General features: G+C 38.6%; 1 protein-coding gene across 1 annotated transcript in view; it reads right to left on the bottom strand.

Moving 5' to 3' along the window:
• Window positions 1-1,068: 1,068 nt before the first annotated feature.
• The window catches only part of mthfd1l (methylenetetrahydrofolate dehydrogenase (NADP+ dependent) 1 like), a 129,372-nt gene continuing 110,139 nt past the window's right edge, over window positions 1,069-20,301 (bottom strand). Inside the window, 2 exon segments of the mRNA NM_001126699.1 lie at window positions 1,069-3,270; window positions 15,388-15,487. Coding sequence (NP_001120171.1) covers window positions 15,398-15,487 — 90 coding nt within the window. The 3' untranslated portion in view covers window positions 1,069-3,270; window positions 15,388-15,397.

The raw sequence follows: 20,301 nt of genomic DNA, 5'->3' as shown, positions 1-20,301 counted from the left end.
GGGCGGCAATGGGGCAGTCGGATCGGGGACCGCATCAACGAGCCGATGCGGTCCCCGATCCGACCAGATTTTCTAACCTGGCCGATCGAGATCTGGCCAATTTCAGGCCAGATATCGGTCGGCCAGGCCGATCTGCTCTCCCCATACACGGGCCGATTAGCTGCCGAATCGGTCCAAGGGACCGATATCGGCAGCTATAGTCGGCCCGTGTATGGCCACCTTTAGGCAGATCCCTTGAAGAAAGGAGGTTTCATTATTAGGTGTGAAAAGGGATGTTTTTCGCAGCAACAGGTGTGACGGTTACTGAATTGTCTGCTTGAAAGGGTTTCACTGACACATACACAGGAGTAGGTATAGCAAAGGGTTGGATGCTTTTTAATGAGAAACAGATGGTAGGCGATACTAATACACATAGTACAATGTAGATCCGGCGACAGGTGCACTTACCGGCATGAAGAAGGATTTTTTTTTTTCCCTTCCCAGTTTTCTCTGTTTTTTTGGCCAGGATTTGAGAGAAAGCTAAACACATGCCTCTTTTTAGCCTCTAAATTAATTTACTAACTTATGTATGCTATTTTAAAAAAAAAAAAAAAAAAGCCTTTTATTTTAAGATAAAGCCTTCACCTTAGAATTCCCAGGGAGGGAGAATGCATTGCATATTTCTCATACCTTCCTTGCTGCCTAATAACTCATGCTGGATTAAACCAGTGGTTACATAAAACTCCATTAGAAGCTTAGAAACAAGCCAGTCCCTAGTATCACTTACAGAAAAACCTACAGAGCTGAGTAGGGACTAACTTGGTTTGTTTACACCTTTGGCTTATTCCGATCCTTCCACTCTGGGTGGCTGCAGAAAGAGGACCCAGGCCAGTGATATCCCCCATTCGTCTCTCCCACCGTATAACTATTTTCACAATGTACTTCTCCCCAGTGGGCCATGAGGCCACATACATCTCGTGCTTATTTTCTTAACTTCTATCTGAATAAACCTTTATTAAAAGCAAATGAAATAAAAAAGTACAATGGGAAACCTTGGCAAACACAGAACAGATTGGAAGCCACACAAGATGAAAATGAGATCTGTTTATTTTTGCAAAGAGAGAAAGCTTAGCACATTTTCTGTTACAGCAGACAAAAAAGGCGAAATATCTTTACTGCAAAAAAAAAAAAATTGAAAATACCGTTACACTTCCTATTCATTCAGAAAAACACAGTGAAATATCCTCTGTCCAGCCTAGTGCCAGAGACATTGTAGCTGCCTGAAACCATAGGGAGCCCACTACTTACTTGCACCACTCACTCCGCATGTGTACCTACTGACACTCACACACAGACTGGCCTTAAAGGGATATGGTAAAGATAACACAGACACCTTTTAACTGAATTGTAGACAATACTGTGCGGCCTGCACAAACTAACAGCCCAACCAAGATGTATTTTGTTATGTTGGGAGGTGTCAGTAAGAGAACAAATATGGTGGCCTAGAATCAGGAATTGGGGTATGAAGAGGAGATGGTGTAAGGGTCAGTTCATTAATAAATAGCTATATAAAGTCACACACATCACGCACATACCCATGGGCTCACACCAAGGAACGCTTGAAGTGAAAGATGGAAGAGAACATAAAATCTGCTCCTGATAAGAATTCCTGATAAGAATTCCATCCCTTCGACATTAGCAAATTATAGAATATGGCTCAGTCTCTGTCCAAGGTAGCTTCGTTTTGTTGCCTCAGACCATCTACCCTGCCAGAAAGACAACTATAATGTCTTTTATAATAGCCAAACCTTTTTAGCTGACATTTTAATGAAAAAACAGTTAAAGAACACATTCATTTCTAACATTCATGGCAAGAAGTTTGTCATGTTTAGTAAAGCCTAAGAAAGTTCTTGTGAGCAATCATCTAAGCAGAAAAAGCAAGAGAGTAACAGTCTGAAATAGTGCATCTTGGCTTTAATCATTTAATAAAGGTGCATTAACACTAAGGACTATGGCACACATGGTACTGTCACAAGCAATGGTGATTAAAATGCCAAAAGACAGCTTCCTATTGTTGACAAGAAGAAGCATAAGTATCCCCAAAATGGTTAAGCAGAACTGCTGATTAAATCTTAACAGTTTACAGCTACCAGTGCTGCTTCCCATTGTGCTCAAATGATATTATGGTGACTGGCCAGGCATTTCAGTCACTGCTACTTGTAGTGACAAGCAGAACATAAAAGGGCTGATTGACTTATTGCTGTTAAAGAATAGGTAGATGTTTAGCTTTAACATGATCTTTTCTGCAGTGGGGGGGTATTATTCCGAGCAGTGCTTGTACAGCTGAGCATCCCATGGAATAGAAAGTGTTCAACTGCTCAAGAACATAGAACACATTTGGATGAATTAAGTCGACTGATCTGTGATACAGTGGGGATTCTGCCCTAAGGGGGCCTAGCCCACCCCACACACTCTTTTCAGGGGTAATAAGTGGCTGCATCACTAGTGCATGAACCACACTTGTGCTCTTTGCACTAGAACGGCTGAAATTCCATGTTAAAAACAGTATTTGTACTTTTAGGCTTATTGTACCAAGAAAAGCTGATCTGCTGCCTTTCTTTCCCTTTCTGACAAGCATGGAATCAGCCTTTTAGTGCACACGCAATGTATTTCGGCACCAAAAAATTTAAATATGTATTGGTCTGAAATACATTTTGTGTGCACTGAAATCCCCTGTGAATACCAGTAGTGGCTTTTTGTCTCTCTCAGCTTGCCTCATGGCAGAAGCACCCACCCCCCTTTCCCAGGCAAGAACATTTACCTGGCAATTATACAAAACTTTTAACAAATTGTCCCAATATCAACCTGGAGAATTGAGAGGGATCCCCGGCAATTTTATATTCTTGTATTAGTGTGTGCAATAGGCCAAAACCTGAGTATTAGTGCTTGTTTTCATTGTTTTCCTACTTTGCACTGCATAAATCTTTTAGCTGTAGGTAATCTCATCCCAGCAAGAAACAGCTACACGTATTGGAGTACTTTATGCGTGTCTATTAAAGGAAAAGTGCAGCTCTTTCTAACAAGACACTTCAGGTAAATAACAGCCAATCCATCCCTGCAGCTTATCCTGTGGTTTCACATCCCAGTTCCTTGAGAGTCTCTGGGAAGTAAATGTGTGTGCATAAATGTGTGTATGTGTGGTGCTCCTCAGTCCAGTTGGCTTTGTCTGGAATAAGTAGTAAGCTTTCCTGTGCATCACGCGGAGAAGTCAGGCGCAGGCAGTGAAGGGATCTGGGAAGAGAAAGAAAACCATGTTAATATTTTGCAAGACAGCAGGGAGTAAGAACCCACCGTGCATAGGAACATAACAGCCCTTTTGTTAGACTTGGAAGAAACCTTTTGAAGGGGTTTTCACACTAAAATAACATTCCTGCCCGGTGTAATGCTGTGTATAGGTTACCTACAGCTAAATAAATACAAACCCCTTGAAAATCACTGATAATTACATTAAGAATACAGAATGGATTTCTCCTTTAGAGATAAGACACTGCACTCAGAATCAAACCAAGTATGTTTCCCAGACGGGGGGGTTGTGGAGTTCTTTTCTTCTACTTGTGGCATATAATACTAACCACCCTGGCGCTGCACTGTTTACATTCCATAACGGTTGTTCCCAGAACGCTCTAACTCTTACATATCAGCCACTGGGAGGGTGCAAAGCTTATTACAGAACTGATAAATGTGGAGCATGAATAAGTACTTTGTGGGACCGTCCCGATTCCATGTACGTAGATACTGAGAACTGAGTCCAAACAAAACAAAGGCAGAAGGAAGGAATGATAACATTTACACCAAAGCCACCAAGTAAAGTAAATAGTGCACTGCGCCAGAAAATGGCTGATGGCTTCAGTTTAAGCCTCTGTTCCAAAAATATAAAATTTGATTTTATTTCATTGCAACTCTGAGGCATGATTTGCAAAGAGAAAAGGAAAAGCTAACTCAGTTACACGCAATTAAATTCAGAAAATGTAGATCTACATTTACACACCCAGGGCAATGAATGAAGAACACTTTGTTGCCAGCGGAAAATCTACTGTCATGTGGGCAACCAAGTACCCAAAACACCTTCCCTCTGGATCCACTGAAATCACTTCCAAGTGGAACGCCAGGTTAATAGAGTAAAATACATAAGGCAGCAGCAAAGGATTTCAGTAGCACTAGAGGAAGTTTTTAGGTGCTTTGTCTCCAGCGGGGGGAGAGAAGATTTCCTCCTGAGAGCTCCCCGTCACTGCCCTTCCATGAAGTATTTATTATACATCTTAAATGCAGACACAATAGCAGCTATAAGGAAACACAAATGGTCAATCTTGCTTTCAATGGGAGAAAAACACAGGTCATGTTATAGGGTTGTCATTTATCTGCGTTTGACTTGACAGGCCGTTTTTGCCAAAGGTTGTCCAGGTCAAATCTGCCTGCCTGGTTTTTCACATCAGAAAATCTGGAGAGAACTCTGCAGTGAATGACGCGGTGATCATCCAATCACTAAATGCTGCATTATAGCCCTGCCCCCCGATGTCGCATGCTCATCCACTAAACATCACTGCCCCACCCCAAAATGTGGCCGCTCTGTCATGTGACATTTTCTCTTCTGCTTTCCTAATACAGAGACCACTTATATAAGAGCTGCAGGGTTGATAAGTCAAAGATACACAGAAGAAAAACAAAAGCACAGTCATATTTACAGGCAGATATGCAAATAACTATTTCAACTATATATCCAGTACTTAAAACAAATATTTTTCCCGCAATTTCTACAAAGGGGCCTCAGCTTGAAGACCACTTAGGGTGATTGAGGGCTTACAATTTGCTTTCCTCGATACACCTAAAAACCCACCTTGAAGACTAGTTAGGGTGGGTGAGATTGGGGAAGAATTTCAATTTGCTCTCCTGGATACACCTAAAGGTTCATCTTGAAGGTCAGTTAGGGTGAGAATTTGCACGGCCACCTATTTGCTGTGAGAGATATACTTAGAACTATAGCTGAATGACTGGTACAAAAAACAAAGAGAGACTGGCAATGACTGTTCCAAGGGGAAAAGGTATACAATAATTATAATCACAATTATACAAGGGGCATATACCCACAGGGCACCCTAGTCTGTGTATGATATTGCACTCAAGAAGAAAATATGGATTCCCCCAAAAAAGTAGAAAGGTAAAGTTAAAACGTAATTTATTTAGGACAAGGAAAAAAAGCCTAACGCGTTTTGTGCCTGTTGGGGATCTTATGCATAAGTAAATTCCAAGCAACTTTTCTTATATATGTCAGTGACAATTTCAGTGGGTTAATTGTAAATGTAATTGGCAATAAAAACACTGTCTGTCTTTCCCTCAGTATTCTGTGCACGCACTGCTGGTTCTGACTCTTGGTACAATGTAGCAGAAGCCAGCAGTCAAGACTTTGCTTTGCATGCCTCTTCACATGTATTAATGAACTGGCTTCAGTTATATTGTTTCAACAGTTGTAACCAGCAGTGCAGAAAATAGCACGGGACAGATAGATACTGATTTTAATAGTAATTTAATTTAAAACAACTGAAAATATGCCTCTACAGAAATATATATATTTCCTCAGACACAATTTTTCTTCAATATTAAGCTTGCCTGTTCTGTAAATTAATATATACAACGTACAAGTTTAGGTTTGGAATTTGAAATGAGCTTCTTGGAATAATAAACCTGACCAGAAAGTCCCAAGTGACTATCAATAGCAATACTAAGCTTCCTGGAAACAGCCCATTCGAGGAAAAGTTTATTATAAGTTGCCAATACAATTCCTCCTAAAGATAAACCACCTGCTTTTCATACTGAAGAAGTACTTGACAAATGATTTGTTCCTATTCCTGCCTCAGGTTTCTAAGTATTTTTTCCTACTTACACTGCAAAGAAAGTAACTGTGCTGGGAAATTGCTTCCTTTGCACTATTCTTCCCACAGGGAGGGAGCGCTGGTGCAGGAGCAAGTATTCTAGAGTCTTTTTGGAGTGAAATCTGGGACATTGTCCTTAGCCCAATCTTGGTCCTTCTGCTTGGCACTTGTGGCTTGGTGGGGCATTTGAAAAAATAATAATAAAAAAAAAATCTACTATTTCCCCCTACTGGAGTGCTTGCTCTTTTTGCCTGCAAAATGTACAATACCCTTCATAGCATTTAACTTCCCATTTCGCTATGTTTATCCCAGCTCCAACTATAAGTGTCCTAATATTCTGTAAAAAAAAAAAGCACTGACCTGACATAAAAAGAAAAGAAAAAAAAAAGACCATGATACCCTGAGGGATGTTCAGCCAAGCATATTATAAATTACAAGGCTCTCTGGTGGGCTCTAATGAGGTAAGTATGCTAAGACCTCAATTCACTAAAGGTTGACTAAATTAAATGTATAATTTATCACCTCTTAGTTGTGGGCCAACAAACAGGGCATGCAATCACTGTTTACTGTAACCCAAATAGACAAAGTAGGCACTGTTACTAAATATGTGTTACTGAATACTAATTTACAGCCCTGGACATAATGGGCAGTTTACTGACTTGTAGTGCTTCCTTACAGAGTCGGCTTCAGTTCACATCAACGATATACAAAGTTCTTGCATTTCAGAATGCCTGAAGGTCATGTTACAGTCTGAGAAGAGAGTAAAGTACTTGGCCCATGGGGCATTGAGGGAAATATATGTGAGCGCTTGAACCACATGTGTATAGGATCAGAGAACAACCAAGAAGAAAATCTGGTTCTAATTGCAGCGCCGCGCAGCACTACATTAGATGTTGGAATTCCAGAAGTATGTGAAATTGGTTAAAAGATGTACAGTGAGGGAGGAGAGCATCTAAAAACCAATACAGCACGGACGAGGTCCCTCAAAGGGAAACACGTTACAGACCAATGTTAAGCTGGAATTTGTAATGCAAGGGGCGGAGAAAATCATCTCACGACAGGTCTGGGCTTTAGGATAAGCTTAAAAAAATTACATATTTGTGGTGAGGCTGAAACTCAAATGATATATGGACAAGCAAATCCACATTTTAAGCAAAAAAAAAAAAGGCAACTGAGAAGCAGGTGTTGGATAAATGTATATATGTATCTTTCAAAATCATAAATCAGGACTGTATAATTAATTGTACAGTTTTTGAGGTGAGGGATCCCTAAAACTGGCTTGCCAGGCTAGTATCTAAACCCTAATCCATAGTCGGCTGTAGGGATCCTTAAGGCTAAAATTATTCAACCTGAGAACTGAGGTATCTATCCAGACTCCCCTCCATAGTGGTGCCAAGCTGACCAGGTGCTTTACCCTGCGCAGTCTCGAAAAGAGGTGGGATAAACCAGTGGGCATCCTCTTTTGTTGTTGAGTGTACTACTGTTATTTTCTGCATTTATGTGAGTATGAATAACCCTGTGAGCTAATTGTCTGGGACAATAAACCAAGGTATAATTTGTTCATCAGCAAGTACCTTCTGGCGTCCATAATTTGCTATTCTGCTCTGCACACAGTACAGTGAGTTGCACTACACCCCAGGATATTTCCACTTAGCGAAAGACCATCTGAGGGAATGAGTCCTATGTACCCATGCTCTAAACCCATTCTAGCTGGTGCTGCCTGTTTTTACAGCCAGATAGGGGTTGCATGCAAATTTGAACAGGCCCTGTCAGGAAAAAAATGTTTGTAGGTCATATTTATTATTTTAAATGTTAGTTTTAGTTTTAATGTGTGTTGTAGAGCAGCACAGCTAAGACTCTTTCAAAGGAAGTTAACACTGAACTGGTTCTGGGCATGCCCTTTCCTGCTTGGTTTGCATATCTTTGATACCACTGGCTGGCAAGATTCAGCCAATTGGATCAATGAAACGCAAATATAGCAGGAAAGGGCAGGCATGCGCAGTAACCAGTTCAGTGAGAACTTACTGTTTGGGCAGGCAGCAATCTGGTGTTGGCGATCCCTTGCAGAGAGAGAGATTTAGCAGCACTGATTCACAGCTTATATGGTCTGTAGCTTCAAAACTAAACATTTTAAATAATAAAGATGAGTTACAAAAATGTTTTTTTATCTGACAGGGACCCCTTTAATACTTTTTTTAAAATATAAAGTAAAAGGAAAAAGCACTATAATCCAGGGGTTTGGGATGAAGTGGAATTAGATATGCATTGCATGTGCCACAATGCAATTGTCTTATACAATCATATTGTGGCACAATTCAAAGCTTCCAATGTAGCAGAAAAAACAGCACATCTTTCCTATTGAATTATTCACTCATTGTGGGAAGTACTTTAGTAAATGGCCGCTTTGGCAAGAGCTTAAACAGAAAAGAATACCTTTTTATATGAGTTTTATTTAGTTTAGTTGTTTACTTGGGTTAATGTAGAAAAGGTGCATCAGAACTTCCAAAACAAATTATATATATATATATATATATATATATATATATATATATATATATATATATATAGCATGTAGAGCAAGAAATGCCGCACTCACAGGTCTTAGTGAAGAAAAAAGAAAATACTTTATTTATTGTAACGTCAAACTAACGTTTCGGCTGCTGCTGCAGCCTTTCTCAGACTCAGCAGCAGCCGAAACGTTAGTTTGACGTTACAATAAATAAAGTATTTTCTTTTTTCTTCACTAAGACCTGTGAGTGCGGCATTTCTTGCTCTACATGCTGTAAAAGATTCCTTTTTTAATACTGCACCCAGGCAAAGTTACACCTTACCAGACGTGAGTGCCTGTTACCTTTGAACTTTTGTATATATATATATATATATATATATATATATATATATATATATTATATTATATATATATATATATATATATATATATATATATATATATATATATAAAATCACAGCCTCATTGCACCCTCGCATAATGTTTAATACAGTAAGGTAAAATTATCATGCATTATGTATGTCACTCTAATTTAAATTCTCCACAATGTTCTTTTGTGACACACAAAGAAAACAGCAAACGCATGATTCTACCAAATGATAATTGAATGACACTAATTGAATTTTTGGTAGTAAAATACTAGGGCCTTGTGACAAAGTCATAAGGAGCACGTTAATGTTACAGAGGAAAAGCCTTCTGGGATACATTTTTTTCAATTGCTTCATCTGTAAAAATCCTTCCAGTGCCATATAATGTGTTTCTGCCAACAGGACTAAACGCAGCACAATCATCAGTCAACCAATAGCAAAACTTTCCTGATCCATATGTAATGTGGTGTCTGACAGCAGCGCAGAAAAATGTAGGTTCAACAGATATAAAGTTATTAGGAAGAGGTTATGATTGTGGAATCAAAAGAGATTAGCAGTCCCCTCTTCCTAACAGATTGTAAATTCTTCATGGAAGGGACCTCATCCCAGCTGTGTGTTGAAACATCTAGAACTTAAGCATACAGTATTTATATTTCTACTGTTTAATTTACATTAATGATACCTCTATTTGTTTATGCCTTGTAAAGCACTGTGTACATTTGTGGTGCTATATAAATGAATACATACATATAATACAGGTATGGAATCTGTTATCAGAAAAAAAGCATTATTCAGAAAGCTCTGAATTACAGGAAAACCATCTTCCATTGACTCCATTTTAATAAAATAATTATTTTTTAAAATTTTCTTTTTCTCTATAATAATAAAAAAAGTATTTTGTACTTCTAAGATCTAAGATATAATTAATCCTTACTGAATGCAAAACAGTCCTATTGGGTTTATTTCATGTTTAAATTATTTTTTTAGGAGACTTCGTCTACTAAAAATTGGAAAATCTCAGGTCCCAAGCGTTCTGAATAATAAAGCCCCATACCTGTAAGAAAGTTGGCCATTATCAGGCATGTCTGCCAAACAGTCAGATCCTAGAACTGCTGTAACTGTAAATCTCAACTAAATCAGCTAGGGCCGCTGTATGAGAAGCTGGTCTATGAGGAGGAGGAGAGGGAGAAGGGTGAGAAAATAATTTGGGATGAGGATAAGGAGGTGTATGATGAAATAATCTGAAGAGAAGGAAGGTGTGGGACAAGTAAATAGCAGAAAGAGAAGAGGTTGAGTGCTATAAATGTTGGCATGAAGCCGATGCCTCGAGTAAAGTTGGAGTTGGGGGGGGGCTATAAGGGGGAGAGGGGGCTATATGGTACGACCTTAACTATTTTTCTCCACTCTGTAAACACCTATTTTATGATGAATCTTTATATATGATCATCTTGCCATTTAAATCTGTTTTTATTTATTGAACAAGATTCAGACACAAATGAACAAACTAGTATACACAGAGAAAGGGGAAGCAGGTTACATATAACATGTTAATAGCTATGCTAGATGTTAGGAAATCTGATCATCCACTACACGGACCCGTGAGTCCTGCACAGAACTAATTTGAGATCTGGACTCGCACCTGCAGCCCACAACCTACAACCCAAACTCATAACCTGCTCTAACCTGCTACCGCAACTGCCTTATCCATAACCTGATCTGCGACCCACAGTAAAATATAAATAATTTAAAGATAAGGAATACAGACAAGACCCGCAACCCGATACACAGACCTGCATGTATAACTGCATCCAAAAATCCTACCCACACTTGTGGGGTACCTGTTTTTTTTTCTCTTTGCAGGTAACATACGAATACCCAACCTGCTACAGGACCCTACATCCTTATAACAGCATAAGAGCATCCCAGGGATTAACTTTTGATATTCAACACAACAAGGAGCTAAGGTACACAGCAACTCATAAGACTTCATACATATGAGCATCAATGCCCAAATGAGTTTCTGAAAACTCAGTGTAATAACATATTAATGTAATGCCAACTATCGCTATAACTGTGAATTAGGATTATAACATTCTTGCCCACTTTTTCAAGACATCAACAATAAGCAGCTTACATCTTCAAGTACAGTCTATGGGAAAGGCAGTGTTTAACTAGTAACAAACTTTAAAATGTTAGGGTGAAGTCACACAGAGCTACTTAGTAGCAGCTACTTGTTATGGCTACTAAATGCCAAAAAATTCCATGCCATAGACAATGCTGAGAATTGCTAAAACACACGTAGAGACAATTATCAGTAAATGATCAGCATTGTCTATTTTTGTAGCCCTGACAAGTAACTGCTACTGGTAGTTCTGTGTGTCTTCAACCTTAAAGTTTTTGCAAGGTAGGTGTATGTAGACAATAGATACAGACAATAGATGGAGACAATTTAATGCATTTTAGCTCTGAGTTTTTGAAATGGGATAAATAAAACATAAGCCTAAAATAGAACCCTGCAAAAGTGTATGCACAGATATAAGTATTACAGAATTTAAGTATACTGAAAAGAATCCTTGGATCCACCAAGACATTTTTTAATGATGATATTAAATTTTAAAGTCAACACGACTCTTAGTAAGTGGAGTCTGCACTGCCTCAAATTGTTGCCAAAGGAGTAAAACTATATACCATATGATTATAGAGCAAGACCAAACAACTAGTGTAAACTGCTTTACCAAAATGTCTCAGTTTAGGCTACACAAGTTACAATGCAGAAAACAGTTTTGATCATTAAATTTATTTTGGTGGAATATTTGTTCTCCAGTCTTAAAAATATTGGCTCTAAAAAAACAGCACAGCACTTGAAACCCATCCCCATTTTATCTAAGCTTTAGCTATGTCACACATGATTTTGTACAATGAACAACTTTCTGTGTGTATTTCTTAGCCAAGCGGAGCAAAAGGTTAACTCTTGAGCAGAACTCTTTTAATGGGGTAGGAAAGATGGCTGTTTTTATTATCAGCCTAGACAGGAAAGATTAGAGGAATTCAGGACTTGCTCTGCCAGGGTTTGCATAAGTTTGTTTCCAGAGGCAGAAACATTTCTCAGTCTCAGATAGAAAATCTTTGGTGAGCAAGTGTTTTTGTTGGAAATAAGAAAGCAGTGTGGGATGCAGAACCCATCAGCATCGTATCTTCCAGGCATTTTGGGCGTACAAACTTACCAAAATACTATAAACCAACAAGGAGGCTAATTAAAATATCAGCAGTTCTTGGACTGCTTGGCTTTCATCTGATGGAGATATGAAATCATCTGACTGCCCTGGCATGAGAGTGTATGGTAGCAGCAGCAAAGCAATGAAAGCACACATCGTTAACACCTTATTAGAGTTTCCAAATGTTTTCTTAATAAAAGAGTTTGAGAAAAAAAAGTGTGTTAAAAGAGCTGGAAAGAAACTAGAGAAGTTAGATGAAAACTTGAATTTCAAGGTTTTGCCTGGTGTTTATAATATTATGCTGCATCACATCCAAGAGACTTTCCTGTTTAAAATCAGGCACTTTTGTTGAGTCACTAACAAATCTGATTCATTCAACCAGCAGAACCCATCTCTACAGCTCACTGAGATCAGTAGCTTCTGCCTCCAGTCCCCTTACCCAGGCAGTAATGCAGTGTAACTGCAAGGTCTGACACAGGTGTCAGAGTTGGGGAAAAAGCCTCAGGGCAAGAGATGGAGGGGAGTCATGATATGGGATATAGAACATTATATGTATGGGATCTAATATCCGGAAACATGTTATTCAGAAAGTTACGCTAAGGCTATCTCCCACAATTATAAGCAAATGAGTCTCCTTTTTCCTGTAATGATAAAGCAGTACCTTGTATTTAATCTCAGCTTAGATATAATTAATCCATATTGGAGTTTATTTAATATAAATGTAAGGTATGGAGATCCAAATTACAGAAAGATCCCTTATCCAGAAAACCCCAGGTCGCAAGCATTGTGGATAACAGGTTTCCACACTTGAATTATTTAGGTTGAGTAATCCATTCCGTCCAATAAAAAGCTGGAATCAGGATACAAACAGGAAAATGGTATTCGTCACCCAAAAGCATGAAGTAAAAGGAACAGTAACACCAAAAAATAAAAATGCTTTAAAGTAATTAAAATATAATATCCTGTTGCTCTGCACTGGTAAAAGTTGTGTTTTTGCTTCAAAAACACTACTATAGTTTATATAAACAAAGCTGCTGTGTGGCTACGGGGGCAGCCATTCAAGCTGGAAAAAATGAAAAAAGGCACAGGTTACATAGCAGATAACCGATAAACTGTGTAGTTTTCCATTGAATTTCAGAGAACTTTTCTGTTATCTGCTATGGAACATGTGCCTTTTTTCCTTTTGAATAGCTACCCCCATTGCTACACAGCAGCTTTGATTATATAGTCCAGTGCTGTCCAACTGGCGGCCCGCGACCCCCCTCTGTGTGGCCCCCCACCTGTCTGGCTGCTTTGATGGCTTACCTTTGTGTTAGCTTTAAATGGTATCAGTACTGTGATTAACTGCCCCCCTGCATGGTTCACACCTCAGATTCAGGGTGTAAACCCTCTGTATTGTTAAAAAATGTAATCCCCTGTGTTGTTCACACCTTTTAATCCCTACATTGTTCACCCCCTGCAGTGTTCACACCTCAGGCTGTAATCACCCACATTGTTCCCCTGTTCACACCTCAGACTGTAGGAGCAGTAGAAACCCACAAATAATCCCTGCACACTACAAAAAGAACATATACTGAGGTGGTACTGCAATTAAAAGTTTTTTAATATATAGTTATTGTGCAGACTGTAGGAGCAGTGCCAGCATTGTGTCACTGTATGCTGCCTGTGTGTGCCATACAGCATAGGGTAAGCAGAGTATGGGACACACAAGCAGAGTAGGGCAGGTAGAGTATGGCACACACAGGCAGGGTTGGGCAGGCAGAGTATGGCACACACAGGTAGGGCAGGCAGAGTATGGCACACACAGGCAGCATAGGGCAGGCAGAGTATGGCACACACAGGCAGGGTAGAGCAGGCAGAGTAGCGAAGGCATAGTATGGCACACACAGGCAGAGTAGGGAAGGCATAGCATGGCACACACAGGCAGGGTAGGGAAGGCAGAGTATGGCAGGTTTTTGCTGTACTACAACCATTATTATGGGTATGTTCATGTAATAACACGGGTGTGGTTTCAAGTGGGTGCAGTTTCAAAAAGGGGAGTGGTCAAAACTGGCTTCCATTATCGGCCCTCCACCACGTAGGTCGGAAAAATTCCGGCCCTCTGTACCACAGAAGTTGGACAGCACTGATATAGTCTATTGTAGGGATTCTGCAGCATACACGCAAGTTTTACCAGTGCAGAGCAACAGAACATAAAATATTACTTTCAAACGCTTTAATTTTTTGGTGTTACTGTTCCTTTAAGTAAACCTTTAGACTGGTCATGGGTATCATATCCTGACTGTGTTGCCCCACTATGGTCTTAAAAGTAAATGCATTAATAAGGCAAAAGTAGCAGCAGTCTACTGGTTTATTTCCATCTACGTTAAGGAGGCACTGCATATATACTGCCAGAGATCATGCCAAAAGGTATAAATGGATGATTTGGTTTCAGTAAAAGAAATTGTGTCGACAGGCACCTTCCTTAAACTGCAAGTGCAAATAAAGTATATGGAAAAAGATCAAGAATACATGGAACAGTAATTATAGCAGACTGGTATTTTACGATCTGGTATTTTAGTTCACTTTTGTTGTGCATGGTTTCATACAATGGATATTACAGATCTTTCTGTTACACCACAAAAAGCTGTTATGCACATCATAGCTAAATAGAGTTGTAACAGTTCAATTAAAAAAGTCAATGTTTTCAGCCTGTGAATTAGTTTTCCATAGTTACGGTATCTGTGCCAGTTTCTATTACTCAGGCAAAATCACACTACCAGGGCAAACTTTGGAAGAAAAAGCAGTCAGGGAGCACAGACTAACTATTAAAGAAAACCTGTTCCAGAGATTTGACATATGAATCGAATGACCCGAAGTTAGATAAGATTTGTAGTTTACGCTGAATGCAGAATTCATAATAATAATCATCATAATTACTGCAAGGTTTGTTGAATTCATCACAATGCAGACAAATGATGATTTGTCTTACTACATGATCAATGGCTGGATTATTTTAAAATCAAAAACTCATACAAAAGAAGTATATGGGGCTCTTGAGCAGAGTGGGGGCCATAAATCCACCCTAAAGGGCCATATCTGGCCTGCAGGCCTCCAATTGGACAACCCTGCTGTAAACGTGTAAGCTTGGCCATAGCTTCCCAAAATGTAAATGAAATATACCGCAGCACATATGCTCCTATGAATTGATCCTGTCCAACTGCGGAATATATTTGCCTGCATGCTGTGGGGTACAGAATCTCACGTTGCTTCGCCTTTTCATTTATATTATTGGTCCTTTAATAACCAAAACAAAGAAAAACAAAGAAAGCCGGACTGTTGCTCCAGCACCACAACAAGAAATAATTAACCACCAAATCTGAGGTTAAAAAAAATTCAGGCCATATTACCTTAACTTTCTTAAAACAAGCCCTTCACTTCTTCTGTCTCAGCGTCAAGGTCAATGTCATAGAAGCAGGGTCTGGTTGGTAGCCCTGGCATGGTGCTCATCTGGGGAGAAAAAAAGTTAGATATATTTAGAGATATATACGTATATATCAGTTGAAAAGAAATTAAGTATATGGGCTGTGGTTCATATGGTGTTGTTTAAAAAAAAAAAAAAAAAAAGTTCCCATGAATGGACTCCTAAAGAACATTACTGTAGTGTGCCAGGATCGTGTCCTTGCTTTTATAAGAGGTGCCTGAGCATTCATAGTACTTGACTCCAGATAAGACTGCAAGAATGAAATGATAAATGCACGATAACTAAAAAGATGTGAGAAATGTTCTGTGATATTTTTGACTTTTGAGATGAAGCAAGAAAGTTAAAAAGAATTTTAACATTTTCATAATTTTCCCCCTTAATCTTCTTTAGCACAAGTGTCATTAGACACTACAGGGCACTGTATTTGGGCTTGACCTTTATTATTGTCACCACCCCCAAACATCCACATTTCATATAGTCATATTCTTAAGCAGAGGCCCTTAATCCTTGCAAATCCCTTCATCGCTGTGTATAAATTTGTGAATTAATCAGTTTATATATCAGTTCTCCTAAACCCTACATTTTTTGTGCTACCAAGGTTCTAAATGCCTTCCCCCCATGTAGTTAACCTCTGTTCAGCAGTAAATCTGTAGGAGAAAAATGTTTAGGACGTAGGACGATAAAGTAAAATTTGTCAGCGAGTGCAGGTTGTCACATGACAAAATGTAAAATTATGGTCACAGACAGCACACACACTGGGGTATATTCATTGCTTGCAAACCATGCAGTGGGCAACTTGTAAAAACTTATATCAGCCCAACACATTTTGTTTTTTGAAGACCAACAGCAACACATTCAGCATGATTTTTCTTTAAATCAGGAGTCAGTATAAACAATTTCATTTTCATTAGTGGGTGACGGCAAGGAAAAGATGCGGATGAAACAAAGGTATCTGAATGTCAGATTTCTGATGTCCTGTATAAACAATTACACGCTTTAAGTGGATTCTTGGAACCCATATGAATTCCAAGGCCTTCCAATTATTGACTCAGGTTATATGATTAATTAAACAATTTCAAGATAAAATGACCCAGTGAACTCCAACATTCTGTGAACAGCAGGAAGCTCTAATTATTGGAGTGCATGATGATCATCTATTAGATGTGCTAGACGTTAGTTTATAACCAGGTAAAGTTTACCTTTAAAATACTTAAGTAATGAAACATTTGCCTACAAAACACATCATCAAAACGCACCATTGTTTTCATTGTATTAAAGAATGGACGCAAAATTAAAGACCATCATGGGGACAATTAGTGGCCTAACTACAATGGGGGTGTGACTGCATCCAGGCAGCACCCCCCACGAGGACCATCTCAGACACAGTGGTGCCCAGAGTGAGGATGGAGGAAGAAAGAGCAGTTATAATATTTGTTATAATTGTTTTTTTTTTTTTTTTTTTTTTTTAAAGTTATCTTTTGTATGTTTAGAACCTCTTTGAACACACACCCAATGCCTGGTACCACCCATCACCAAAAAAAAAAAAATGGGAACACAATTAAACAGACTCATTAACACATACATTTTGCAAAATTGTGAATAGTACTCCCTGTCTATATTTCGAATACAATTCTGTTTCATAGCATAGTCAAAAATAAAACTGCCTCTTCCGATTACACATGGGCAGATCTAACTGTCCTATCTTAGCAGTGAACTACCAGAACTAACTAAATCACTTGTGGGGCCTTCAGCTGTTTTGCACATGTACTACTAATGGCTGAACATATTTCTCTGCCTGTCTGACTGGAATCCTTTGAGCTTGAGTATATTTGTATGTATGTTTTTATTTATGCAGTGCTGTAGAGCAGTACAATAAATTAATAGAACAAAGGGGTCATTACAATAATAAATACAATGTACAGTTACATTAAAGATTAATAGCTAAGTGTGAGACAGGAGATCCCTGCACCCTGGAGTAGTGATGTGCGGGTTAGGGTTGAAATTTGGCCAATCATTGACTACTACTGTGGAGCTTATTTCAAAATACACTGTTGTTCTGGGCCCAAGCAGTGACTTGACATTATGTTAGAAAACTACCAAACTTTGTGGACAGTGCAAATAAAAGAGGCGGCCTCATCATAAATCAAAGGCTTGCTCACTACAATCTGGTCACCTTTGGTCACCTTTGCATTGAGAATTGTGAAATACATTTCTTTTTAACTCAATATAAAAGCAGGCATGATAGATCCCACTTATTCAATATACAGCTAGGCTGTCTGCGTAACTTAAGTCCATTTATTTTACTGAACATTAATGAAACACTCAGAATACGTAAACTGAAGAGCAAGAGGTTTCCCTTTTAGGGTTCTGTAACAGAAGCATAACATAGCCATTAATCATCATTCAGCAAATTCCTCATAAAAACTCCTGCTCTAACCATCTTATCTTTTTAAGACTCTATGTGACTCATTTTAATGAATTTATACTATTGCATTACATTTCATTTCACTGTTGTCCCCAGAGAGTAAAAAACAGAACAAAAGAAAAAGTTATCTTGCCCTTCCCTGAACCCACAGAAAGTAAATGGGCTGACTAGAGGGAATCATTTGGGCTGCCTCCAAGTTAAAGGCTTGAGCTGAGGAGTAAAGGAAAATATATCAGCCTTTACAAGAAGAATGATTTGACAGGATGGCCAATCCATACCTCTCCCACATTACAGAATACCTACAAAGCAGATGGACACTCAAAGCAACCAGGGGTTTACTTGGAAATGGATCAACATTTTTAAAATCGAAACAAAACAGATTCACACGCAAAACCTATGAGTCCTAAACACATTATCTAAAATCATACTGTCTGAATGCAAAATAATTCAACAGTAAAATTGGTAGTGTGCCCAGTAGATATTTCCCTAGCCAACGGTAATATAAGCGGCTACATTTCATTAATATACAGAAAATTACCTAGTAATCTCTTGCAATGAAAACAAAAGGAAAAATATACAGTTTTTGTGAAAATGGTAACCTAACAGTTTTTTTATTATGAGCTCGCCATTGATCCACAGTGAAATGTTGACACTTTCTATTCACTTGGATAGGATTTGTAGGGACAGATTTAGTAAGAGAAAGATCTGATTCAAACATGCTGTAGCCCCTCAAAAGTTTTTGGATTTGTACAAAAGTCTTCCATGCATTTGACAGACTATTTTATTTTCAAATTAAATGCAGAACATACCCCACAATTTTCCCAATACCCTTTGCATTATGGATTCAGTTGTGCTGTTCTCTGCCAGTTGTGCCTATTCATACCTGACCCAAGTACACAAGGGAACGCCTATGTTCTTCTGGTTTCTCTTCTGTCCCAGCGCCACATTTCATGACGAGATCAGCAAGTTTCCCCACAAGGACTTTTATTACTCATTTATATTGTTCATACTTAAATTTCCACAAATGCTGAGGATAATAAATAATAAGGATGTTCTTATAAACTCACTTGGCGTATCAGCATAGGGGAACCTGCAGATGCTACTGAACATATCCTAAAAGTCATTTAAAGCCCTAAAATGGTTCAGGAAGCAAGTTACGGTGACAGATTAAGGTAACCAGCACCGATATTAAAGATTAAATTATACCCAAAGAAAGATTATTCATTTTAAATCATCCTTACACTCTGACATTTAGCCACCTAATAAAAGACACTGTAGAATTTATCAAAAGTAGTTTTGAAAGTAAGTCTTGAACGCTTCTAATCACTTAACCCCATCTCAGTGTGACTAGTTAACATTTGACTTGTCTATGGCTGCTAATTATCAGTTAGCCAGAGATACATATTTTTTGGCTCATAGGACTGCACTGGATTTGAAAAGTTTTGATTAACAATGTGTTGCTCATGAATTTCAAGGGGAAATTTCCATTTAATTTTGCAGTTTGCGGCAAATATGATTTACAACACAACCTGGCTATATAAATTCCTACCCAAGAATTGTTAGACAATATAGGTATCATTTCTACAATACTTGTGTTTTTTTATTTTTTCTAACCAAGAATGTTATCTAAGCTTGCGTCACTTTTGAATTGGAGGCCTCCAAGAGTATTAAAGGTTTTTGTGTGTTTTTTGTGCTGGGCTTTCAAGCTCTTTAAAGACAAGACTACTTTATAAATAAAGATTTTTTTTGTAGGCAAAAACTGATGAGCGCCTGTTAATAAGGATGTTTTTCTAGTCTGCTTGAACTAGAAATTTCTTTCATTTAAAACTAGTTTTAATATTCAGCATGTGCATGTAATGGACAGGGAGGGAGGACATTTTCATATAGCATGACTAACTTTAGAACAAATAACAGATTCCAATATATAACCCACCCCACCCACAAGATTAACAAGATTCCAATAAGAATCTTTTGCTTATTCGCACTCCTGTCCTAGATGTGGTACAGCTTCGGCTGACTACTTTCACATTCCTAGCTACTAACCTGGCTTCCTCCAAAGAGGTTGCACCCCAGCAACATGGGTTATTACATGACATAATCCCCCAGAGACACTCTAGACTACAATTTAGACTATTGCTCTTCTATATCAAGAAAACAATAGCTTGCAATGAATGGGCACAACCTCTCCCAAAGTGAAGCTTGGAAGCAATTAGTCAATAAACTGATCCCCCTATACAAACTAATCTATGAAAACAGGGGATCCACTACCATATTTGATAAGGTTTGGGGCCCCTAGTGCGACCTGGATGATACATCTCATCATGGGGAGGAGTAACTTTTCTACTGTAAATCTTATTCAAGTACAGACTAAGGCCATTGATAATAATACTGTCACCTTTCTTCAAGCAGTTAAAG

The sequence above is a fragment of the Xenopus tropicalis genome, chromosome 5 (genome assembly GCF_000004195.4).
Source record: "Xenopus tropicalis strain Nigerian chromosome 5, UCB_Xtro_10.0, whole genome shotgun sequence".
Lineage (NCBI taxonomy): Eukaryota > Metazoa > Chordata > Amphibia > Anura > Pipidae > Xenopus > Xenopus tropicalis.
This window is presented reverse-complemented; position numbering and strand designations above follow the sequence as displayed.